We start from the raw sequence: 27563 nt of genomic DNA, 5'->3' as shown, positions 1-27563 counted from the left end.
CAAAACATTGATGACCTCTAACTTCGTCTACAACTATCCCCAAACATGTGCTATATTTGAAAAGATTTATTGTCAAATTATAGCTTAAGCGAAGGCCTAAAATTATTGAGTCTCTTTTCTTAATCTCCAAAAATGTAGTTTAGGCAGAGATTTGAAAGTGTCATCAGAATTTGGAATCTATCTCCGTATAAGAAAAATCAATTTTTTATCTACAATCTTGAAATACTTTGTTTGAACAAATGCAAATGCAAGACAATCATTTCAGAGGTGTATCTAGTTGTGATTAATTTAAGCTAAAAAACCCTAAATTTGCTGCAGTTAGTTCTCAAAATTGGTGGCTTACACCCAACTTTCCTAAAACACACACTACATTACAGAGTCAAAACTTGACTCACGTGATGCTGTAACATTGCCGACACTTGTGTTTCTTAACTATGAAAATATAACCTATTCAAATGAGCATACTTTAAAGTTCTCGCAAGACATGTTAAACCAGTCTGTCGTCTACTAACTTTAAACATGACCAATTTTCTTCGTCATCTTGCAACTATAAAAATTCCAACTCAAAAGCTTTGCGTTTATGGCGGTTATCAAAAATAAAATCTCTAAAAGGACTCAGTTTAATTCCTTATACTTTGAAAATTTATTGTAGACCATTTTGAAAAAGACAAACATTGCAGAGCATAGCATAGAGCCTGCAACATGCGGAAAATGTGTTTTTCATCCACCATCTTGAAACAAATTGTTCAATTTTGTTCGCAAGGTTTTTTTGCTGCAAAAATAATTTTACCTAAATGATTCAAAATTTACAGCAGTTATCATGGTCATTAAATAGATGACTTATCCCCCTCTGTCAAACAAACAGCAAAAATAAAAATATCAGATTTATATAAAGGTATAAATGAGTTTAGAAAGGGGGTGGCAACCTAAAGTAAACTTGATACAAGATAAAGACTGATTTTCTAGCTGACCCAAGCGATATTCTAAATAGATGGAAGAACTACTTTAATGACCTTTTGAAATCCATGTAGGAGATAAATCAGAAGTAAATGAAGTACACACAGCAGAACCTTTAGTTCCAGAACCTAACTTGACTGAAGTTAAAGATGCTATTAAAAGGCTAAAGAATAACAAAGCACCTGGCATTGATTTAATACCAGCTGAGTTAATTAAATATGGTGGAAATTCATTAATATGTCAAATTCATGAATGAATTTGTTTAATATGGAATAAAGAAGAAATCCCTAACAGTGGAAAGAATCCATAATTGTTCCTGTGTTTAAAAAAGGTGATAAAATGAACTGCAATAATTACCGTGGAATTTCTCTCTCAACAACATATAAAATATTATCTAACATTATTTTAACAAGACTAACCCCATATGGTAATGAAATTATAGGTGATTATCAATGTGGATTTAAACGTAACAGATCAAATTTTTCACATCAGACAGACACTTGAAAAAAAGTGGGAATATAATCAAAATGTCCATCAGCTATTCATTGATTTCAAAAAAGCATATGATTCGGTCAAAAGAGATAAATTATATAATATATTAGTAGAGTTTGGAATACCTAAGAAGCTTGTTAGTATGATAAAAATATGCAGCAGTGAAACAAAGTAAAATTCGTGTGGGTATTAATATGTCTGACAAATTTACAATTCATGATGGGTTAAAACAAGGAGATGCATTATCTCCATTGCTCTTTAATTTTGCCTTAGAATATGCTGTTAGGAAGGTAAAAGAAACTAAAGAAGGACTAAAATTAAATGGTGGGACTCAGTTGTTAGCATATGCAGATGATGTAGACTTACTGGGGGATGATGTGAATACAATTAAGAATAATGCTAAAATATTTTTCAAAACTGCTAAAGAGATAGGTTTGGAAGTTAACAAAGAGAAACTAAATATATGCTTACAGGCAGAAACCAAGTGTTAGGTAATAATCAAAATCTAATTATTGATAACAACTCGTTTGAACCAGTTTCCAAATTCAAATACTTAGGAGTAATATTAACAAATGAAAATTATATTAAAGAGGAAATAAAAAGTAGGCTTAATTCAGGAAATGCATGTTACTTCTCTCTTCATAAAATTTTGTCTTCTCGTTTAATATCTAAGAAACTAAAAGTTAAAATATACAAAACAGTAATTTTGGCTGTAGTATTATATGGATGTGAAACTTGGTCCCTTACATTGAAAGAGGAACATAAATTGAGAGTATTTGAAAATAAGATCCTTAGGAAAATCTTTGGACCTAAAAGGGATGAGGAGACAGGTGAGTGGAGAAGGTTACATAATTTAGAACTACATAATTTGTATTCATGTCCAGATATTATTAGAATAATTAAATCAAGAAGACTTAGGTGGGCCGTCCATGTGGCACGAATGGGAGAGGAAAGAGGAGTTTACAGGATTCTTGTTGGGAAACCTGATGGTAAGAGACCTGTAGGAAGGCCAAGATGAAGATGGAGGGACAACGTTGAGATGGACCTAAGGGAAATTGGTAGGGATGGAAAAGAGTATATACATCTTGCTCAAGATAGGGAAAGATGGAAGGCCTGTGTTGCTGCAGCCATGAACCTTCGGGTTTTAAGAAGGCTAGGGAGTTAGTTTTATCCCTCTCTCTCCATCCACCCTAATGCAAGCTCCTCCTAAATCATGCACCATATTTTGATAATTTTAGTGTCAAATTATAGTGCAAGTACATAATGTTAGTTTCGTGCACCATTGATCATCACCTGAAACTATGATGTGCCACCATGGTTTCCCCCACATAACCGAAGTGCTCCCACATTTCAAAATTATAAGCTTAGTTCAAGTATGCTGCATCAATAAATACAAAGGTTTTATCTAAACATTTCTGATACTTTTTCTTTTTTGTTTCTTGGATATATATGTGGGTTAAAAGTCCATTTCTAGCATAATTTGAGGACAATAGCCTGAAAAAAAACACTATGTCTTGTAAGTCTTTTCTTTACAAGTTTGCCAAAGAATTTTGACAGTCTTAGAACCTCACAAATATTTAAAGCAATAATTTACAACATTTTCTGAAAAAAACACCTTTTGACTGGGTTTTTCTGGAAAAAAACCTGCAATGGGGGAAACAGGGCTGGGCCCACCCTGGCCAACCCTGATTTAATGTGCCTTTTTCTCAAAACTGTCAGGAATGGAGTTAAGCCACATTTGCTCTGAATTCCTCCTCAGGTTGAGACCACCCCCAAATTGCAACATTTTAAAAATATGTACATACGTATATTTTTTTACAAATTTCTTTACTTCGTAAAATCCATTAGGAATGTTACAAAATATACATTTTGTATGAATTGTATTTCAAATTGTGCAGCCCCTTTCAAATTCTTTGTTACTTCCATAGAGTAACAATTACAGTATTATTGGATTCGGTGGGATACCAGACAGTCTTCTTTGTGGTGTTCAGTAGCGGTAATGGTCAGGTTTGTATGGTCCATTCTGTGGTATTCCAAGGTACGAAGCTTGGTCTGTGCTCAACTTGGTCAGCTTCACTCCCAAGTGTTCCAAGTGAAGAGCTGCTACTTCTTCATCCAACTAGATATTAGTGAAAAAAAAAGTAGTTATGAATTTTCATTAAGTTATCTAATGGTATAGTGCACATTAAGAATAATTTTAGAATGAACGCACCCCTAGCTACATACATTTCCATTCTTTTAAGTGAGGGAAGAAACAGATTGAGGTAGGTGCATCTCTTTTAAAGCAATTACTCCAAAACTGGAATAAATAAATGTTGAGCTTTCAGCAAAAAATGCAGGCTCAACCAGAACTCGAATGGCACACCGTGCTATTGCTCTACCAACTGAGCCACCCCTGATTTTTTGCTGTTTTACCTGCATGGGATTGGTAATGGTCAAACAGCAAGGGTGAAAAATCTGGCAAAATGAGGGCTGGCTCAGTTGGTAGAGCAATGGCACTGTATGCAAAAAGACCCAGGTTCGAGTCCTGTTCAAGCATGCATTTTCCCCTGAAATTCCTATGTACATAGTACATATCCTGTGGGAATTTTGCTGTTACAGGGTGTTTACCAGTGAAGAAAAAGTAAAGAAATCAACAGGTAGGTCAAGAATTCATTAAATTTTACTTTTGGTCAAGAATTTTTGCTATAAAAATAAATGATTTGGTTTATTTTACTTCGCTTTTCTTCCCCTTTTGGCTAATCTTTAAGATGAGGATGAATGGTGGTAAGATAAGATGGATGAATGGACAATCACAAACAAACAGGGACAATACAAGCCTCAGTCTGGCTGTGGGTCCCGATGCCAGAGCCTTGCTTGTCTAAGATGCAGTCCAGGGTGTACTATGGCTTTTTGGTGTTTTCAGAGACTGTAAAACCCTGATGCCCTGCTATCAGCTAACTGGCTGAATTGCTCTCGTTCTTAATTTATGATGACAATTTAAGCAGTGGATTGAGTGATAGCTGCTTTATTATTTTTCTGGTCTACACCTATCCTATCTTATGCAAGCTTTGTGTGACGATTGTTTATATTTGGAAATCCAAAATCGAATTGAGTTGTGGTTAAGATTTGTTTAACTTTGTTACTTAGGAAGCACATTCTTGTATGTGTGAAGTTTTGTAAAAATATTAAAGTAATGTAGACATTCCCCATCCAAGATGAAGTCTGAAGCATTAGGTGCATTAATATACAAAGCAAGTTAATTCTCTTGTTAAAATAACGCTTCAGTTTTTATCTGAAATATTTTGGTAGTGGTTTTCCATTAAGCAAAAAATATTTATTTTCTTAATTGCTAATTTCATACTTTACATAAGTAGGCATCAATTAAATTAAGGTTAAGATGAAAAAAAAGGTCATAAAAAGTAAATAATTTTGGATTTGTTATTTTGGTAGACTCCTTCTGTTAATATCCAAGCATGTGCTGGCTGCTCTGGGGCTCAACCAGCTCCTCAACAATGAATACCTTCGAGGGGTGGATGTAAAAGTGGTTAGAGGGAAAGTTAAGGCAGGCAGTAGAACTTAATATATATACACACACATATATTTTAGCATCTGTACAGTTTATTAACTTTCTTGTCCAAAGTAACTTAAAAGTTTTTATGTACACTGGTATACCACAATGTGGGCACCATTTGTAGCTCCACAGATATCAATACAATACTCAAGTGGTGACAAGCAGTTGAGGAGTAATTAGGAAGTGTAATGCAATTTCCAGGAAGACAACTGGAATCTCCATTTGGAAAACACAGATGTGACCTCAAGTGCTGCTCTATTCCTGTAACTGTCAAACAAGTGTCCAGGGTTGAAGACCACCTCCACTTTTCCCTCTTTGTCCATGGAATTTGGCAGGAAAATGCCACCCAAATGAATGTGGAAGTTACAAATGAATTGTCTCGTAACTCGAACTTGTCGCCACAGAACGTGTCTGAGTGTAACAATAGTGCACGAAGATATCTTACATGGAATTTTTGACGCGAGAGCAATAGCCGTTTACGAAGTCATTTTTTAGCTAGGATGTTAGTGAAAGAAGTGAGCATTACAAGTTCCAGACTGAAATATCGGGAACCTGCCTTCAAGTTGAACAAAATCTGATAAAGCTGGTGACAGCGAATACTGTTGATCAAAGGATCCGTTCTCAATATTTGCAACTGCTGAAGTGCATCTACACAAGAAGGAAGTAGTAGTAAAGTGGTGGGTAATGGTTCAGATTGTTTTCTGATTTCCTTTCAAATTCTCCTAGCAGAAAGACTAATTATTGTAGAATTTTGGAAATCATTGTCACACGAAATTTTAACCTTCCTTAAAGTAATGTGCACTGTTTGGATTTCAAAAATAATTTATTTATGTTTAAAAACAACTTAAAAATTACGCAAGCATACATGCTTCCCATGGAAAAAGTATTTTCCATTCTAACTGAACCAAACCTGGCCTGCCTAACCTAACCATGAAATCATAAATTGGAACAAAATTTTAACATGTGTTAACAGACTTAAATCAAAATCGAACCATGTAAAAATTGCATTCGTAGCATGATGAAATCTCAATAAAACAAATGGAACTTGGGCCAAGTGGTGAGTTCTTTTTGATTGTTGGTTGCCCATGAAAAATTTTACAAATTGAAAATTACACTGCAATGGCTTGATGCACCTAGTGATGAAGTTAGACATACAAAATATTTCAACATCACAGAATTAAAACACATGGGTGAGATGGAATATGGTATCCTTTGTTGGAAATATTTTTCGGTTTCAGCATGCATTGCCAAGTTGGTAGTTTTGTAATTTTGCAGCAAGCTAAACATATATATAAAATATGATGACAAAGTACACAAGAAAAGAATCGATATTAAATTCATTCTCATGATCAGTTCCGTAACAAGAATTGATCATGAAATTACATACATAATGATTGGCATTAGATATATAGTAGTGGTAATCGCTATTGTCTTATATTCAAGGAGTCCCAGACTAAATAGGCATAACTTGGCGGGAACACATGCTTACCTAACAAATTTTGAGAATTAACAAGCTAATGGAAGTTGTGTTAAGCTCTGGGACCAGAGAAGCAAGTTAATGAGTAATTTTTATGATTCCGCAATTTAGCAAAGTAGTTTTGGGTGCAATTTTTATGGAGTATAAAACTTTTAGATTCTGCGCAACCCTCCCCCCTTCCAAAAAAAAAAAAGTTAATGCCTAAGTTTGATTCAGATCCACAAAAGGTAGAGACTAGAGTTCTGCGGGTGGGTGTCAAAATCTAACTTTCAAAACTGTAGGCCCAGTACAGATTAGCTGTTCTGATAATAAAATAAACTTGGCCTTCTTTTCTTTATGTCAGTATAGGGTGAATCCATACAACCTGGTTGCTTGACCATTTTTAAAAAAGTTTATTTTTTGTGGGGTGTGAGCCTCATATATTGACAGTTCAGAACCAGTCTTATTTTATTTTTACTATCACCGATTTGAAGATGGCGGGCATTTTTTTATCATGGCGCGCGTCATTTTCTCCATTCGTAAGCAACAGCGGCAACTTTTTTTTCTCAGCTCTGGTTAGTCCTACGACAATGAGACAAAATCTGTGATGTTAAGCACATTATAGGCTACAATTATATTTCTGTGTAATTTTCTAAATATTATTCCTTCATAATAAATTTGAAGGTCAAAATTGTGTATTTTAATTGCTCAAAATGACATTTTCGGACATTTTTTTGGGGGGGAAGGCAGTTTGTTTGACACTTGAATTTTTTTGTGCAAGTACCTGTGTACCAATAGAGTACGTTAAAATTATTTGAAGCTTGAGACTTTAATATTTGTTTTTCTACAGGGTCATAAACATGTACTTTTTGTTAAAAAATTCCAAGTTCAGGGTTAAATATCTCTGGTGGGCAGTTGTTTAAAAATCTGAAATTTGTACACAATACAGTACTTCATGATAAGTAACTTCAGTAAAAATTTTGAGTTTGAGATTTAATTGGTTTAAGAGATACAAAACTCGTGAAAAATTCAACATTTTACATTAAATATGGCATGTCTAATTTCATTTCTTATTAACATTTTGTGTTGAAATTCTGCAAACTGTAATTTGGAATGTCAATGAACAACATTACAATCCTGAAATGGCTCTGCAATAAAGTAACGCTTCCTATATTTTTATTTTCTTTGTTACCTTGTAAACGCATTTTGGATTTTGAGCAACCATACATTGCACTTATAAGACTTTCCCGCTTCTCAATTGAAGGTTTCAAACTTCTATCGCCAGGGGGTGCTGAACTTTTGCGAGGAAAATGGCAGCATGTAACCATGCAATGTCAGTGAATCGCTTGAAGTAGCGTGCAGTGATCGAGTTTCTAAATGCAGAAAATGTGCTACAAATTGACATTCATCTGAGACTGAGGGCACTTTATGGGGATGAATGTGTAGACATCAGTACTGTGCGATCGTGGGCTGTTCATGCTCGTCAAGATAACCCCAGCTGAAGAAATCTCAGCTATGTGAGAGAATGGAATGAAAGGCGCGAAATGCAACTGATGGAGGTCATCGGAATAGTGTTCAGCTGGGGTTATCTTGACGAGCATGAACAGCCCACGATCGCACAGTACTGATGTCTACACATTCATCGCCATAAAGTGCCCTCAGTCTCAGATGAATGTCAATTTGTAGCACATTTTCTGCGTTTAGAAACTCGATCACTGCACGCTACTTCAAGCGATTCACCGACATTGCATGGTTACATGTTGCGATTTTCCTCGCAAAGGTTCAGCACCCCCTGGCGATAGAAGTTTGAAACCTTCAATTGAGAAGCGGGAAAGTCAATAAGTGCAATGTATGGTTGCTCAAAATCCAAAATGCGTTTACAAGGTAACAAAGAAAATAAAAATATAGGAAGCGTTACTTTTCAGCATGCCCTCGTATATATACTTTATTGCAGAACCATTTCAGGATTGTAATGTTGTTCATTGACATTCCAAATTACAGTTTGCAGAATTTCAACACAAAATGTTAATAAGAAATGAAATTAGACATGCCATATTTAATGTAAAATGTTGAATTTTTCACGAGTTTTGTATCTCTTAAACCAATTAAATCTCAAACTCAAAATTTTTACTGAAGTTACTTATCATGAAGTACTGTATTGTGTACAAATTTCAGATTTTTAAACAACTGCCCACCAGAGATATTTAACCCTGAACTTGGAATTTTTTAACAAAAAGTACATGTTTATGACCCTGTAGAAAAACAAATATTAAAGTCTCAAGCTTCAAATAATTTTAACGTACTCTATTGGTACACAGGTACTTGCACAAAAAAATTCAAGTGTCAAACAAACTGCCTTTCCCCCCCAAAAAATGTCCGAAAATGTCATTTTGAGCAATTAAAATACACAATTTTGACCCTCAAATTTATTATGAAGGAATAATATTTAGAAAATTACACAGAAATATAATTGTAGCCTATAATGTGCTTAACATCACAGATTTTGTCTCATTGTCGTAGGACTAACCAGAGCTGAGAAAAAAAAAGTTGCCGCTGTTGCTTACGAATGGGGAAAATGACGCGCGCCATGATAAAAAAATGCCCGCCATCTTCAAATCGGTGATAGTAAAAATATAATAAGAGTGGTTCTGAACTGTCAATATATGAGGCTCACACCACATAAAAAATAAACTTTTTTAAAAATGGTCAAGCAACCAGGTTGTATGACTTCATATGGATTGACCTATACAAATTTAAAGAGGCAATTTTTCAGAAATTATCTAAAAATAGGTTTTGTTTGAAGCTCTTTTTCTTTTAAAGGTTCAGTAGCATAAATCAAAGTGTGGAGTGACCCCATTTACCATTTAAAATTGTCACGATACCCCCCCCCCCCCTGACCCCATTCCTCTAGCGACCACAAAAGTACATACACACACACACGTATAAATATTATCTCATGCTGTTTCTAGATAGTCAGTAGAATTTCCCCCCCTGGAATTTTCTTAAATACCACACTGGCAGTCTCCACCATGACTAAGGATCAGAATTGCACACCCAGAACAGTAACCTCATAGATTCAGTTATGTGTCATGCTACAAGTTGCAGTTGAAATGCAAAGTACAGAAGCCAGTTTTGAATCCTGGTGAAGTGATGTCCATTCCTTACAGTAATTTGCGAAAATTGTACCAATTTGTAAGTAGGAATTGAAGCTTTCAGGGTGAAGCAATACAAACAAGTGTTCTTGGATGACCAGTCAGGTTAAACCAGCATTATTTCCATCATCATATTCCCATCATTTAACCTGGTCTATCTGAAAAACACGTCGTTTGTAATTTGAAGTTATTTGTACAACACAGATCAAAACAGGTTTTGCACAGATGACTCACCTTTTTGGGAAGCATGTGGACACCTACTGGATACTGGCCTGGCTTTGTCCACAATTCAATTTGTGCTATCACTTGGTTGCTGAACGAATTGCTCATCACAAATGATGGATGTCCCATGGCACAACCAAGATTAACCAACCGTCCTTCTGCCAACAGAATGATGTGGTTTCCATTCGATAGTTTGTATCGATCTACCTGTAGTGGAAAAAGAAAAGCGAACTTAAATACAATTTGCTTTGACAATGTGCAGTTGTGGTCCACTGCCATGCAGAAGACCAGGTTTCAAGTCCAGGATCTGTATTTGAGAAAAAAAAATTCTATCAACGTTCCTGCATAAATGGTGCTGGGGCTTACCCAGCCTTCCACCATGCCTAAGATCAAGAATGTGTGGAACAGAACTTTCATATCTTCTATGTGTGTCCATGGCAATGTGCAATGCATAGGGAATAATTTTTTAAAAGATTTTAAAGTCTCAGCTTCTAAACATTTAGTTCAGAATTGTACACTTCTCCAAATGTTATCTGACACCCTGAAAGATATTTAAGTCCAGAAATTTGGCAACATAGCTCTTGAGCACATACTACAGGTCCCTCTACTAGGCGAGAAACAGTGGTGAAAGATTCACATTCCTGTTTACAACACGAAGTCATGAACTATATTCACCCAAGATATTAATAGAGAACAAAAGGAAAATTTAAGTATGATGAATAATTTTAGGGAATATTTGCAATTCGGCATGTTAAAATTGGAAATGGAGAAACGTTGGAAACAAAATCGCTGTCAAGTTGGAACACAAATTGGCATAATTACGAATAGTTTAGGAAAAACATATTTAACAATACCTTGCAAAGTACTGTGCACTGACGGACAATAAATAATTCTCACAATTTGCAACAGTGTTCGTCACATAGCCAAGTGGTAGCTTGCGCAGTCATCAATGCATTTCAAGAAGATTGCTACCAGTGACGTAGAGTAGTTGGTAAAACGCTTGTGAGAGCACAACATATTTTTGATTATCATCATTCACTCTCCAAGTAATTCTTTTCATTAATTTCTTTAAAAAAGCATTAGGAACTTTCGTCAATTTGAATTTAAAGCATTCTTTGTGGTCTTCAATGCATATCTATGTTTGGTCAAACAAGGAATGTGATGAATAAGCTACGAGTCTTATCTGGTTTCTGCACCTATCACGTGGTATCCGATTGTCTGCTGCCATCGAGACAGCTGTCTGGAATTTAAGGTTTACCACTCTTGACGTTCCCATATATACAAATAAATATTTAGTCAAACACCTTTTGCTTCCTGAAAAAGTTTCTGCTGTTGATTGGAATCGAAGTTGAGAATGCTACCACACCACCACAAATGCCAGTGATAACCAACGTATAGTTTGAAGAATAACAGCCCTCTGCATAGGTCTGTTAGTTTAACAATGTTACCACTATGCCATTTGGGAGGCTCTTGTACAAATTGTTATCATCATTCAACTTTTAATGTTTAAAAAGGGACTGATTATTTGGTAATTATTGCTGATAATATCTGTTGAAGGTAAGGTCAAGTTCCCCGTGCATATAGCACCATGCCATGAAGGCACAGATGTGGGGGTAGGGTACCTACGTATTCTCGATCTTTGCCATTTCGGAGCATGCTCTGGCCACCTTTACTATCCAGGGTTGCCCCTGGGTATCCGTGGATTTGAGACTGGGTAAGCCACGGAGCTGCTTTATATAGGGACAAGGCCAGAAAAATTCTGACCTTAGATCACCTATCCCAGGAATCGAACACAGGCCTCCTACCAACTAGACCATGAATACAATTGCATAAATTTGACTAATTCAAGTACCAATATGTAGAGGCACATAATTTTTGTAAATAAAAAAGCAAAAATTCGGTGTTATAGCGGTGAAAAATCAGATGAAAAGTGGTATATAAAAGGACATTTTGCTTTCAGAATTGTGAATAAAATCCTAAATTTGATTTAAAAACTACACTTATTACTAGGGACACAAATTTATGGTAAATAAAAACTGAGGAGAGAGGTAAATAAAATGTTAGATCAGCGGTGGAAAAAAAATTGGCACACACTTTTTCATCTTGAGAGGAAACAACTTACAAAAGAGCTGTAAATTGATAAACTATTTCTTCATTTTTATATACTGTACACATACACAAGTACTTAGCTGTCCAACCAAAAATAAAACATCAACACAAAATCGCTTCATTTCTAAAATGAATATTCGGGGGAAGAAAGGAATGCAGCTTGACAGGGAGCGAAGTTTTCAAACAGATTATGTGCATGGGAAATCCCAATTTGCAGCATCTTCCTGATGTGATCGACGATAAAACGTTCTTCAGCTGCAAGTGGTAGGAAACTAGACAAACGTTTCGTTACAAATCGACAGTTTGCACGCACAACCTCGATTGCCGGTTTTTGCGTGTTCTCTACTTAATTTGATAATATTTCACGGTTATTTCGCGAATAAAACTCATGCATATTTCATCATTGGGGGTGTAGTTACGTGCAGAATGTTCAAAATTGCATCTTTTTTTTCACATTTCACGATTTCGTGCATCGCGAAAATTCAATGTTCCTACTTATTACACAAAATTAACATTTCACTGCTAATAGCACGTTCATGTAGATATCAGAGCATTAAGTTTATTTGTGTAAAGGAGTCCATTTTTGCCTCTCCAATATTAACAGCAGAATTAACCAATTGTCCGTGAATTGCATAACTTGCAGGATAATTCAGACCTCAAAAGGTGTTGCGCTGGTAGATAAACACTAAATTTTGTGTTTCAGAGTCTATTTTGCAGTTCAATTCGCATTATTTCGTGACAAAACGTGGTAGCAAAATGAATCTCTCAACTTTCAAAAACATGAAAAATTAACACTACAATGTTTTTTTTGTTTGTTTTTTTCGTCAAAAACTAATTATGCATGCCCCTACCAATATGCATACTTCTAGCTATTCTTATGCACTTAGAAAATATGTTATTTTGTCATGAGGTGGTTCTTAGGCATTTCTCACAAAATCTAGATTTAGAGCGAACATTGGTAATTAAAATGGCATCAATAGTGTCTCCACTACCGACAACAGTGATGGTAGACCCTTGTTAAAAATCTACTCATTAACTATTCTAACTATTTCTCAATGCACAGCCTGTTCGATACCCTTACAATACACTACAGTTACCTGGGGCTTGATGTTCACTTTCTCCACGGTATTCTTCTCCAGCCAATTTACTTGAATTTCACAGTCGAAATGGCCAATGTTACAAACAATGGAGTCGTTCCTCATTTGCATGAAGTGCTCCCCACGAATGATGTCCTTGCAACCAGTGGTTGTCACATAGATCTGACCTTCCTTTGAAGCTTCTTCCATTGTGGTTACCTGGAAAGATTCCATTCAAAATCAATGAGTAAAATTGATTCTATTCACACTGAGAATAAAGGTATCTTTATTAATCTAAAAATTACAATTTAAGTGGGATTAAAACGTTCCTACACAGGTAACAGTGCATGGAAATGTGATATATTACACATGGGAATTATACATTTATATTCATTAGAAGCAACAAAACTGTACATGGAATTGCAAGCTATTTATAGATATATGGGATCTATAACATTATGGGCAATTTTACTGATTTATGGATCTGAAGTTCACGAAAAGTGATCTTTTTTTCCTGGGACTTGAAGACAATGCTACACCTGATAATGGTTCATTTCCATTCAGTTAACACCCAGAAAGAATTTTTTTTATTATTATTATTATTATTTACAACACATTAGCACATAACTGTCTTTTTTCCTTTCCTATGGCAGTTTAAACCAATAAACAAGTTTTTTTTTTTTTAATTATTCAACTGTTCTCTGGTAATTATGGAAAAAAGGCTTTCATTTTAAGAGCGAAAATTATTTTTAGGCCATTTCTTAAAATTTTTATGGCATATTTAAATAATTTAAAAGTCATTCTATAGGAGCCTGAATCCAATATGGCTCTATTGGCAAATACCAATAGATTGCTGATTAATCTCAAACACACAATTATAGGTCTCGTGCCACAACTCTAGCTCTGGGGAGAAAGTATTCGAGTTGACCACGGAGGCAGTGACAACCCTCATAATGAGTTCTCAGCCCTTCAAAAGCAGGGTTTGCAACCGCACTAATTTCTTGCTATTCCCAATAAATGTTACCAGAATGCCTGATGACCAGGAGCATTTCCTAGCAAAGCTGTATACATAGAGTATGTTGTTTTAATTGACAAAGGAAGTATATCGACCTTCTAACCTTACCTACTACAGCCACAGCTGTTTTGTATGCAGTGCTGCGAGCTCCTCTTCCCCTATTTCCCTCCTTCTCCCTTTCATTACGCAAGTCTTTAGATTAAAACATCCGTCCACCCCCCTTTGACATCAATAGGTATATGCGTTACGGTATTCTCGATATATGTATTTTTCACTATGGGGCCCAAATATTTTACATTCGTAAGTTCATAGGAAACTGCACTATGTCAAAAGATGCCATTATAAGCCTCCTACGTTTTCCATTTGGTGGTACAGGTCATGCATCTTTGTCACATTGCCACTGGAATCGTATATATGATGTTCGTTTGTGTGCCAAGGAGGTCGGCTGGTACCTTTGGAAACTGGGTTTGTGCTTTTCTTGTCACATTTCTTTCATGGCTTCGCAATTATGCAAATCTACATCTAAACTGAGTGACCAGACATTGCTTACAACTGTAGGTTGTAACACTGGAATTTTGATGCATCAACCCACCTTTTTCTTGACAAAACCCACATGGCCCCTCCAATTTCCACTTTCCCGAGCTCAAGTTGTCGCACGAGACCTATAGCACGTTCCACGGTAGAGTAGAACCTCGATTTTAAGTTTTTCAGAGGACCAAGGTGTAAAAGCTTAAAATACAGGAAAATGCAAAATCTGAAGGAAAAAAAACTAACATTTTGCTTTATTGGGACCATGAATATTGAATGTATTGTAAAATCCAGGAATGTAAAAATTGGGTTTCCACTGTATTTCATTTTATATTTTTCGAATTTCCTTAGGTATGGTCGAGTTTACACATAAGCAACCTTGACTTCTGTTTATGAACTTCAGCCACATGGCTCTAAAATTAACCCGTAGCCCATTAAATACACTGCTTAATCTATTTAGCCCATATATATTACAAATTACTTTTGGTAGGTTTGTTTTACTTCAAATCTAGATCAATACACTAATAACCAGGTGACAAGAAATAAGATATCCTCCAAAGCCTCAACTTGGCATTGCATGATGTATTCAGAAGCAAGCTCTTACCTCATAGCCCTCCATGGAAGCCTGAAGAGCATTGATGGGGTCTATTTCCGTGATGATAACCCTGGCTCCAAAGGCCCTTAGTGACTGAGCACAGCCCTTGCCAACATCACCATAGCCTGCAACAACGCAAACTTTTCCTGCCAGCATGATATCTGTTGCTCTCTTAATTCCATCAATCAGAGATTCACGGCAACCGTACAAGTTATCAAATTTGCTCTGCAAACGGAAAAGTATAAAATTATGTGTGCGTTATACATACACCAGATAGCAACTTATCTATTAGTCTTTTTTCTACACTATTATTCCATTATAATAAAAAAATAATATAACAAAATGGTCTCATGGTCCAATATTATTCCACATGTGTAACAAGCGAACCCTCAACTATGCATTTTCAAAGGACTGAACCTAAAAACACATTATACTCCTGGGAAGTTAATGTGTATTAGCGAGAAAATGTCAAACAAGTTTCTAGCTAAACTAGGAATGATCTCTTTCCTGTTTTGGTTATTTTATGTTGCATTCTGTCCTTTGTGTTAATTGAGACAATGCAGATGAATGATGAACTGATTAAATGGATGATGGGACAAATCAATGATACACTTTTACCTTACTTAAATGTTCAAAACCTGGGATCTCATACTTCAGATACTAATTGTAATGTAACTCTTACAGATTCCCAATAATACCAACACCTGAACATAGTAACAACTTTAACTAGATCATAAAATTGAATGTGAAAGTATATCAATTGGCTGAAATTTTATTATTTACAAGTTCATAGATAATTTAAATCAAAACTCACGCAAACTGACATGTTATAATTGCAATACAATAAATGCACAATATTAATCAATATTCTAAACAACTTTTTAATTGTTCTGATGTTTCAAGTATCGATATTGTAGAGAGTGTGCAAGTGTATGCAAGTGCTGCATCAAGGACTTTTTGCTCGAGCATCTAATCTAATAGTTCAGATGGATGACGCTAGATAGCATACGGAATTGGCAGCTTCTTCACTCGAGCGAATAACACTAACAGGCAAAATGATCGGTATACACTCAAAGCCCAGTAGTGCACTTATAACTAATTTGTCTGTTACTAGTGGGGCCTCAAATATGGATCGTTAAGTGAAATTGAAACTTAAGGGAACATATAGTCACCATCTCCATGTTAAAATGTAGTTTAGTTTATCTTACCAATACATAGCGATATATGAAAATGAATAGATGATTATGGGCTGAAACTACCAGGGTGAATTTTACACATATATTTGATTCTATACACTTGAGCGTATCAAGCCCGAGCATGGGAGACTAATTAGCATGATCGGGCGAAAGTGGTCCCATGGAGTACTCTAGTGTCAGTATTGATTGAGGTGGAGGTTTGAGACAGAAGTGAACAAGTGCCACTTGCAAAACAAACCTTTCGTACTCAAGTGACCTGACAAGCTTCACATGTCAACTTATCTTGGTTAAGCATGAGCAGTGAATGCCTTTTAACAGACCTGAGGGGTCTAACTTGTTGCTTATCACTTTGGTATGAAATTCCCATGTTGCATGTCATTTCAGTGAGAGCTCTCATAGTTATCAGTACCTCAAGAGATGCACAATACCTTTGTAACAGAATCGTTGACATTAAATGCTGGAACCTTCAGCTCTCCAGTCTTCATCATCTTATAGAGGTTGTGGACTCCTGTAGTAGTCTCCTCGGAAAGCCCCTTGATGCCTGCCAGAAACTGCGGATACTTTGTGTGCACCAGGTTGGTCAAATCCCCTCCATCATCCAGAATCATGTTCAATGGCTGAAAGAATGGTTATAGACTGTTAGTAAAACAAGCCCGAAAACAGAAAATTCTCATGTGATGCAACAAACAAAAACTGCTGAAAAAATTAGAATAATGTATCAACAATAACTGCATTAACTTACTGAAAATTTGAAACTCTAGCAGGAATTAAACTTTGGTCATTACCACTATGTACACTCCTGTTCATATAACATGGCACAACTTTATAGAGTTGAACAGCTGAAGAATGTGCCACTTATTTCCATTAATCTATCAAGCCAACATTTGGGTTCATTACTTAAACCTCTGTGTATGCTAAGAGTATTCTGCATGAGAACTAGTGCCACATCACCACAATTCGGGGAACCAACTCAAACTGACTTTACTATTAAAACTTTCTGGCAAACCAAGGAATAACATTAACTTTCTGAAATTTCAGTAAACCTAGTGAAACTACAGATTGACTTGATACCTATATGAGAGTATTGGCTAGCAATGTTAAACCTAAATTTTTACTAATTCTTTTAGTACTGCGTGACAGTTTCTAACAACTAATTCAATTTGAAAGACTACATAACTACAGACAAGTGAAACAATATTGTATTATAAACATGATTGGTTAGTAAAAACAAACTAGACTGGGCAAATACTGATACGGAGTCTATCTTGGAAATTAGGCAAAATTTGGAATTTTAATTCATTTTGCACCAGCAGTGTGTGGCAAAAAAAAAAGTGCATTTTGTGATTTTAATACTTCATGCAATACTTAGAATATTCCAAAGCAAAACTCTAGTAAACTCACGTGTTGTAATTGTCATGGAATACTTATTGGTTCAGCCCTAAGAAAATATGAACTAAAATAGTTTTTGGCACAGATTTTTTCAGAGCAATTTTTACTACTCTTATCAATGAGCTTAATTGAAAGCAAAACTGCTTAAGTTTAGGAACAGGTAAATGCCTGTTGGCCAGAAATCAAGTGGCATTTGAATCACAGGCAATTGAACCTACGACCCACGGATTAGAAGGCAATAACATTGCTTAGCAACTTATGGACCGTACACAATTGGTGTATTATTTACATGATAAAAATTGTACCTCAAGATGCATCTGCATCTTCATTATTTTATTAAATATCTTTAAGTGAGGTAATCTGAATTAGGTTTAAAAAAAAATGAACTTGCATAATCATATAAGTAGAGGCATGCATATTTCATTTCGGACAAAAACACGAAATGTGAAATAACACATTGTAATGTTAATTTCTCAGGTTTCTGAAAGGTGTGAGGTGCATTTTCCTACCCTGTTTTGACACGAAATAATGCGAAATGAATGGCAAAATGCGAAATAGACTCTTAAACACAAAATTTAGAGCTTACATAGACACGTGACACTTTCTGAAGTGAGGATTATCCTGAGTGTTATGCAATTCACAGAAAACTGATTAATCCTGCTGTAAATATTTGAGAAGCAAAAATGGACCCCTTTATATAGGAAAAAATTAATATTCTCGTAACAACATAAATGTGCTATTAGAAGGGATATGTTGTTTTTTTGTAGTAAGTGCAGTTTTTAAATCAAATTTAGGATTATATTCACATTTTTTAAAACCAAAATGACATTTTATATACTGCTTTTTCACCACTATAACGTAGCGTGCTATCGGAACATGCTACGATAACACCAAAATTTCATTTTATTTACCTCTTTTGAACCTGAAATTGGCTCAGTTTTTGTACCAATTCTTTTTTTATTATTTACCAAAAATATGTGCAGGCAAAAAAAACTGCACTTTCTGGACATTCAAAGAAATGTAGAAACACTTATATGAAGTTGAGGAAACTATCAAAAGAGAAATATCCACCAATACCTTCTCGTCCTTAAAAACTAAAGTCTGCTCGATGCACCAAATATATTCTTCATCTGTTTCTCCTTTCCATGCATACACGGGAACACCTCTTGCAGCAATGGCAGCCGCTGCATGATCCTGGGTGCTGAATATATTGCAACTGGACCACTGAACCTACACAAAAAACAAGCATCTTTAGTGATGATGAATTACTGTTATTGCACAGGAATATCAGCTATGAATTTTCGATCTCATTAATCATGAAAATGTCATAATTTCAATAATATTCAAATCACCTCAGACTGTTAGATCATTAAACAGGCCATCAAATCATTTTCTTTGATGCAGAGGGAAAAATTGGAGTGTAGGTGGAGGAAATGAACTTGAGCATATCAATTATTAGTCCAAATCTTCACTACCAGTCAGCAGAAATACCCATGATTAATATTGACTTCTGCCATCGAAAATGTGAAGTACAGATGTTCTGATTTTAGCTCTTATTCTATACAAGTGGAACGCACAACTTTGAAGTGTAATTGAACATGCTAGGTAGTATACACAAGATCTATTTAATAATAAGTCATAACGGGGTCCTGCATTCACGTGCTTACCTGGGCATTCTGCATTCTTTGTGAGTGTCCCTTCACAAATTTCATCACTCGTCCTCATTGTTATGATTAGCCAAAAGTGGCAGAAAAATGCCCACACACACAAAAAAAAATAAAAAATATGCGCATCTGATATTTTGAATACATCTGTCATGCATTCAATTAAATGCTTTAACTTTCAAATTTGACAAGATAATCTTGACACTATTTTTTTAATGACATGAAAGGTATGATAATCGAATTTCATCTTTTTGTCTACTGCTCACTAGAGGGGAGGAATACACATGATTAAAGCATGTGGGTAATTCAATGTCAAATCAACCAAGGAAACAAATTTTGGAATTTGATGTCATGGATTTTATTAAATTTTGGTATACAGGGTCTGTATTTTAAGTAATGAGAATAAATCCAGAAAACAAAATTTATTACAGATATCGCTACAAACCTTTAGTAGTCTTGAAAGTATGCCCCTTGAGCGTCAACACACTTCTGCAGGCGAGTTTTCCACGTGTCGTACGCTCCCTGAAAGTCAGTAACTGGGACAGCCTTCAGAGCACGCGTGCAAGCTGCTTTGACCGCATCCAGGGTTCCGTGGTGGTGTCCTTTGAGCGCTGTTTTCACTCTGGGAAAGAGGAAAAAATCTGCAGGGGCAAGGTCGGGGCTGTAGGGAGGCTGAGAAATCGTTGTGATGCCAGATTTCGTCAGGAACTCTCTAACCACGAAGCACGTGTGACATGGCGCATTGTCATGATTGAGCTTCCAATCGGCGGCAATTTCTGGTCGCACTCGGTTGACTCGTCTCTTCAACCCTTTTAACACCCCATTGACTGTCTGTCCTGCAGGCACAAATTCCACGTGGACCACGCCTTTCTTGTCAAAAAACACAATCAGCAATGCTTTGATTCTGGACATGGACATGCGCGCCCTTTTGGTCGAGGAGACTGTGGAGTGTGCCATGCGGTGCTCTGCCGTTTTGTTTCGGGATCGTACTCGAAGATCCAACTTTCATCTCCGGTAATGACATTGTCAAAAAACTGCGGGTTGTCTTCAATGCATTCCAAAAGATCTTGCGACATGACCGCACGGTTGTGCAATTGTTCGTCCGTCAAAACTTTCGGGACGAGCTTGGCGTAAATTTTTCTCATCCCAAGATCCTCGGTGATGATTTTGTGAACAACCATTTTATTGAGTCCTAGCATATCTGCGATAAACTGCACACTGACACGCCTGTCCACGTTCAGCAAATCTCGCACACGTTGTTCGTTGTCTCTGGTTCTTTAGGTTGACGGGCGCCTTGCGTGGGGTTCGCCCACCACGCTGTCCCGGCCTTCTTTGAACATTTTGTGCCATCGAAACACTTGCGCTTGTGATAAACTGTCACTGCCGTACGCTTGCCGAATCATTTCCAGCGTTGCTGCACCAGATTCTCCAAGGCGCACACAAAATTTGATCGCGTACCGCTGTTCCATGCTTTGCTGCATTTTGCTCTTGCACACACTACTTTGCAGACGTCCATGCCACGCGTGATCATGCCTCAACGGACGCCAGCAGGCAAATGCCGCTTGGAGCGCATTCAAGGTCACACCCAACACTACCGACTCCAACCGGTCCCAGCGCGCTCTGACGTCTAGTCGCGGCAGAAAAAAAATATTCTCATTACTTAAAATACAGACCCTGTACACGTTTCTTATCTAAAATATAGAAAATGTCTTTCTTTAAATTTTTCATGTTGCTGGTTTTTGAGTTATTGAATTTTAAAAATTGACAAAATTGCCCAAAAACCGCTCACCACTGAAACTAAAAATACAATTTGTAAGAGACTTGAGGCTGGGCATGGTCTCATTTTAAAGCTTAGGAAGAGGGCTTTTATTTGATATGCAACATGCTTGGCTTTTTTTTTTTTTTTTTTTTTTTTTTTTTTTTTTTTTTTTTTTTTTTGCTAAAAACAAATTTTGAAAGTTGTTTCATTTTATTTTAAATTTTCCAAAAATTTTTTACAAATAGCCTATTGGTACACATCTACTGAAGGTTCAGTCAAACTTTCAAGGTGGTATCTCTCTGGTATCATATGAAAAGTGAAATCCTTTAAAGACCATGCGATGATTTAAGTTAACATATTTTACATACCTAACCACATTATAAATACAGAAGCATACATACCAACTTCATCACTCCAGCTATCATTAGTTTAACATTTCGATGAGTGCTACAAACACATACAGTGTGGGTACCACTGGCTCCTGCTATTATGCAACTATTTGGTTTTAATTCTACAAATTTTGAAAACCCAATCTTAAGTAGCGGGTATTTAGATTTAAAAAGTTTGAATATTTCTTTCAGATCTGGTATAGTTTTTCCAGGTCTGGGGTCAGCACAGGACAAAATTCCCTTCTCTGAAGAGTTTTTTTGCTCTTTTGCATCTTTATCACCCAACTGCAGTCTACAGGAAGTGCAAATTTTCATGTGTCCTTCAATTACATAATTTAAAGAAATCATCTAAGCTGCCACATTCCTCAGATCTTTCCTACACCAGTCTTCCTTTTTTTTTTTTCTTTCTTCAAAGGATTACAACAGTAATCTGACCACTTCTTACCATCCATATCAAGATTTTTTTTTTAAAAAAAATGAAGACACTAATGAAGCAAGTTTCAAACAATTCACAGCACAGAAGTTAACCGAGATGTACACATTCTGACAGCTACACCACAACTGATCCACTTGGACAAAGAAGCTAAAGGGATAACTCACACCTGAGCTTTAACTCTCTCTCACTCATGATAACAAAGAGATACCACCTTGAAATTTTGACCGAACCTTCAGCAGATGTGTACCAATATGCGTAAAATTTTTGAAAATTGTAAAATAAAATTTTGAAACAACTTTCAAAATTTGATTTTTGCAAAAAAACCAAGCATGTTTTATATCAATTGAAAGCCCTCTTCATAAGCTTTAAAATGAGACCATGCCCAGCCCTGTAGTTGAAATAGGTGTCTTACAAATTGTCTTTAAAGTTTCAGCGGTGAGTGGATTTTGGGCAATTTTGTCAATACTCAAATAACTCTCAAACCAGCAACATTAAACATAACAAGTAAAATAAAAATATTTTCTATATTCCAGATAAGAAACTTGTAATACCAAAATATAGCCAAATCCAGGACACCAAAGGTTTATGCACTGGTTGACATGCATACATGGAATTACCCATGTATGAGAAAATCCACACACGCAAGGCTCACCTAATTTGCAAAACCATTGAGGAAATGTAAGTGTTATGATTAAGTAGCTGTTGTACCTTAGTTCTACTAGCGACACAAAAGAACATCAAAAATGTATTACAAATTTACAAACCTCTGCACCAAGTTCCAACAGAGTTTCTATGAGAACTGCTGTCTGGACAGTCATGTGCAAGCAACCAGCTATCTTGGCTCCCTTCAGGGGCTTAGATGGTCCATACTTCTTACGCAGAGAGATAAGTCCTGGCATCTCATTCTCGGCCAACATAATTTCTTTTCTACCAAAATCAGCCAACTTTATGTCGGCTGAAAGAGAAAGATGATGTAAAATAAGAACACCACAAACATGCTAACTTTACGAAAATTGAATTTAAACTTTTCCAACACCATAATGACACTAACTTAAAGGATACAGACACAGCAGATACTCTAAGAGTACAAATTAATTTGTTCCATCCCAAAATTATAGTTTTTTTTCTTAAGCAGTTTTCTGTCTCTAGTGAGAGGTCACAAGGAAAGAGATATTTTTTACTGATAAGGAAAGGCTGTAGTTTACCTACAATGCATAGGTTATCTTTAGCTGAACATGTACATCTGATTTGACTTCAAAGCAGTTTCAACCAGAATAACTATCATGTAATATCTTGATAACCTCTGGGTCAGAGTCAAAAAAGGTCATCTAAAGTCAGTAGATGTTAGAGATCACAAAACATTCTTTTACAATACTTATGCAAATATTAACAAACAAAAAAAGCATTTTCCTCAACCTTTAACCCTGATACTCTATTTTTGATAAAAAAATGTAGATATGGCCTACAAAATCTTTTGCAAGACAAATAAATTAACAAAAGAATGTATTTTTTATTGCATAGGAGCATATATTGTCTCCTGGTTTAAATTAGGAATATCTTGAAACGATAACCATTAAGTAAAACTTGAATAGGGCCTAGTGATAATCATTAAAATTATTTATTTTGGTATACATGCATATTTTTGGACGTGGGAAAAACTCACGGTTTCAACAGATTTCACTTAATTTGAAATACAATGGTGAAGTTTAAGAGTGCATATAAAAGCACAGGACTGTTGCAAACTATAGCTTAACGACCATGGAATTCCATACATTGGGCAAGTCACTTTCATGCAACTGTTCAAGCTTTTCTCATGAGCTTTTCCTGGTTTCAGGGTTCAACATTTAAAAATAACCTATATTACCTGACCATAGGCACTATTCAGATGAAGTATATTCCAAAACTCAGCCCTATATGAAGAGAATAAGGCAAAATGATGTGCGCATCTGTGTGATAGTTAAAACTTGCTAACTTACAATATTTAACATAGCTCCAAAATATTTGTGCCCTTGGAAAATATGCGAACAACTTATCCATTATCATTTAAACATACAACACCAGAACCACTGCTTGCAGGCAGTGGTATAAATATGGTAGTAGATCAGCATTGATGTCAAACTGGTAATAACCAAAGTTCATGATGATTTAGTATAGTTAACCCCTTCACTAAGGTTCAGCAATTAGTCATCATTTTCAATTTCAGAAGTGTTTGTCATGACCTGACTATAGAAGACCACTGTAAAGCAGTTTTAAATTATTATTGTTTAGTTTAAGAAACATTACACAATTTATGCAAAGGTGAAGAAAATCTGTCAAAAATTGCCACAATGCTTCTTTATGGTTTTGAAATTCCCAATTCTTAAAATGTCTACATTTTTATGTTGTCTGAACTGAGGTAGTTCAAAGTAATATTAAATATTTTGCTGAAATTGAGAATGGGTTTTGAGACATTTGAAACAACATAACAAAACAACTTGCATACCTACTATGCAGGGGCGGTGCCAGGGGGGGTACAAAGGGGTGCTAATTTTCTTCTGCACCCTCTATTCAAAACCAAAGTTGAAAACATTAACTCTTACAGTGTCATGTATCGTAGTCACATTGAGGGCCCGAATGTTAGGTGTTGTAGTGAGACTGCTGTTATTGTATACAACGGCCAATGGAAGAGAAGCCACAATTATTTGGCTGTACTGTCGGCAGTCTCTGCAAAGATCAGAGGCCGTTGTCTTTTCTTTCGTCAGTCGTACTTTGGAAATTATTTAATGTGAGTTGTATTGCGACTGGTAGTTTACCTGTTAGTACGTTCTATATGTTCCACGTAACATGTTTAGTAAAGTACCATTTCAGGCTTTGCCGAGGAGCCCAAAATTCATGGCAAAATGTTAGTCCGTTGATGGGGATAGTTCGGCAGAAGGGGATTTTAACAAAGATGAAGTTGCTGTGCACTTCGCGTTTTGTCCTGACACAGAAGGAATATAGCCAGTGGTGCAAACATTGAACTAAAAAAAAAAAAGAAAAAAAGGCTAGCAGAATAAAAGAGTAGGACAAAATGGTACTCAGGATGGAATTAGTTTTCATGTGTTTCTTTATTTTTTCTTCCAGACGGCCAAGGGCACCTCCAGGAGGGGTGCAGAGAGGCAATTACCATCCTAGATTTCAAATTTTATGCAATTACATTTCGTAATTTTTTTCGCCATAAATTTGTAAAACTTCAGAGGGGGCAGCGAACAATCTAAATTAAAATGCTATAAAAGAGAGAATGCAGCACCCTGTTAAATTCATATTGTTTTCAGTTTGCAATAATTTGGATCTAAAAATAATCTTCTGAGCAAGGCGAGCAATATCATTCTTTTCTGTAATGCATTGTAAATTACCAGAGAGAGAAGTAAGACCAACTATGCACTTCACTGTTACTACTAAGCAGGTTGGTCTTAAATGCACGAACAATTGGTTGGATGAAAAGAAACTTGCACATTTGTAAGATTTATATCATTTTTGCTATTGGTTTGTTATGAGGTGGATGAATTATGTAATGCATGTAAATAATGTGTTACATATGTGTGTATTTAAGAAACTTTGAATACAGAATTTAGTGTTAACATGTTGCATGTGTGTAAAACATATGTTGTACATGAAAGTTATTTGTCATGCCTTTTGTGTCCTTCAAAAATAGTTTGTGTGCTTGTTTCCAATTATTAGCTAATGTTAAATTGAAGGTGTTGAAAAAATATTTCAAATTGTTTGTCCAACACAAATGCTTTAGCATAGACTTCTCCTTTTAGCGGGACTTACGAGGTTACTAACATCTTTGATACTACTAGGCTACTAACAACAATAAGGTTTTTGGTACTCTGCATTAGAAGTGGTGCTGCAGTAATTGGCAATAAGAAATAAACATGCTAAGTCATCATCATAAGTTACTGAAAATTATTTGAATTCCTATGATTATTTCTCATTTATTGGTAAATACGGAAAGAGCAAAAAAATATATAAACCACAATGTACTTAATTATATAATTTTCTGTAGTGTGTTCATAAATGTGTTAAAAACTTTCCTTACCGCCACTGCTTGCTCATGTCTGGATCGGTCTCTGCATATACGAGGATTATATTTATTTACATTGATTACCTCTTAACGTTGGTAGGGTCACAATAGGTTACAATAGTTAAAAATTGGTTTCTAAAAAAATATGGTTTCTCGCATAGCCCCACGACCCATTGACACATAGCCCCACAAACCATTTGCGGAAACATACGTTCTTCAGTTACAAAAACACTTTTTCAAAAAAAAAATGATAAAAAAACGTGAATAGACAGACGTTAAAAAATGATCCGCGAAGCAGATAGGTAAGTACAAATGTCAAAAATTGACGAAACTCAGAAGTTATAGGTGTCCGAAGGATAGTAAACAATTACCACAATGATTTCCAAAATTCTACGATAATTAGTATCTGTGCTAGGAGAAATCATAAAACAATCAAAACCGTTACCGATGTGATTAAATTATAACTTTTTTTCCTATAATGAATTTTCAACCTGGCTTTGTTTTAAACTTAACAACTAACCCTTCTAGATTATAATTATGTTGCAACTGAAATGTCATCTTTCACTTAAAAAATGTTTCAATCGTACAATCGCGATTTTCCAGAAATGCCGACAAAATTTTATTACGGTTATTTCACCTTCTCGTCACCTTTCTAACAACATATGATGTATTTTGAAATATTACAGGCTATATTTTTCAACTATCGTCAATTTGCATGAAGAGCGGCAAATCTTCAAAGAACGAAAGTGAGAAATGCACGTGTAGCAACGCTTTCGACAGCCCTCCACATAAACATAACGAAGATGTATCATGAGTGTATGCATTTGTAATATTCCAAAATACCATCCACTGCGCAAATATACTGCAGTCTTGAAATTATTGAACACTTTGTACTTACCAACTTTATATGCAGGTTTTTCCGGCATGATTGACTGCTTTGTCTAGATCTACTAGTAACACACTGTATAAAATCTCTCGAATAAAGGGCTGGAATACCCATTTCACTGAAATATATACCCTGCTTGCCGCGCCGCAGTGATAGCGATATACGAGAACTTGCCCAAGAATACCTTTCATTCGTCGTTCGTATCTGTTCTGAACCAACCAAGTTCTCTGTAGCAGGGATGACAATTTTTGGTCAGCAAAAAATTGTATTGAAAGTTTTGTTATTGCTCTATAACCGGCCGACTATACACAGTCCACAGCTATAGTTTATAAAATTAATACAAGTTGTAAGCAAATATGGAAAAGTTACAATTAATATGTGAAATACATTTAATTTAATAAACGAAACAACCATGGCACAGACTAGAGGGTTCATTTCATTACCTGTAGGGAGGAAATTTATGTGATAGATATGTCTATTCTTGTGTTTAATTTTAAACAATCGTCTATTTTGCTTATAATAAGTTGTGTTTCCAAATTTCCACGTATTTTAATTCCGGTGTGAAAAAATGACTTCTGAAATGGAATATTTTGACTAACCAAGAAAGAAACATTATATTTGCAGTGTCTGCAACACTGATGTTC

General features: G+C 35.7%; 1 protein-coding gene across 1 annotated transcript; it reads right to left on the bottom strand.

Moving 5' to 3' along the window:
- Positions 1 to 3155: 3155 nt before the first annotated feature.
- Positions 3156 to 26968, bottom strand: Ahcy (adenosylhomocysteinase). The gene is made up of 8 exons (XM_083113065.1): positions 26932 to 26968; positions 22753 to 22943; positions 18818 to 18970; positions 16780 to 16968; positions 15165 to 15380; positions 13039 to 13236; positions 9845 to 10039; positions 3156 to 3568 (listed from the first exon to the last, which is right to left on the bottom strand). The coding sequence occupies exons 1-8, from the start codon at positions 26957 to 26959 to the stop codon at positions 3437 to 3439; spliced, it is 1302 nt and encodes a 433-aa protein (XP_082969191.1). The 5' UTR covers positions 26960 to 26968; the 3' UTR covers positions 3156 to 3436.
- Positions 26969 to 27563: the final 595 nt, after the last annotated feature.

Source organism: Lepisma saccharinum, chromosome 27 (genome assembly GCF_977018435.1).
Source record: "Lepisma saccharinum chromosome 27, izLepSacc3.1, whole genome shotgun sequence".
Lineage (NCBI taxonomy): Eukaryota > Metazoa > Arthropoda > Insecta > Zygentoma > Lepismatidae > Lepisma > Lepisma saccharinum.
The sequence above is the reverse complement of the archived record's forward strand: the minus strand, read 5'-3'. Positions and strand labels throughout refer to the sequence as shown.

Coding starts and splice junctions, on each gene's coding strand:
- Ahcy (XM_083113065.1), bottom strand. CDS start 26,959: ATGCCGGAAAAACCTGCATATAAAGTTG. Junction 15,381..16,779: donor TCAACGATTCTGTTACAAAG/GTATTGTGCATC, acceptor TTCCGTTTGCAG/AGCAAATTTGATAACTTGTA. Junction 3,569..9,844: donor TCCACATGCTTCCCAAAAAG/GTGAGTCATCTG, acceptor ACTAATATCTAG/TTGGATGAAGAAGTAGCAGC.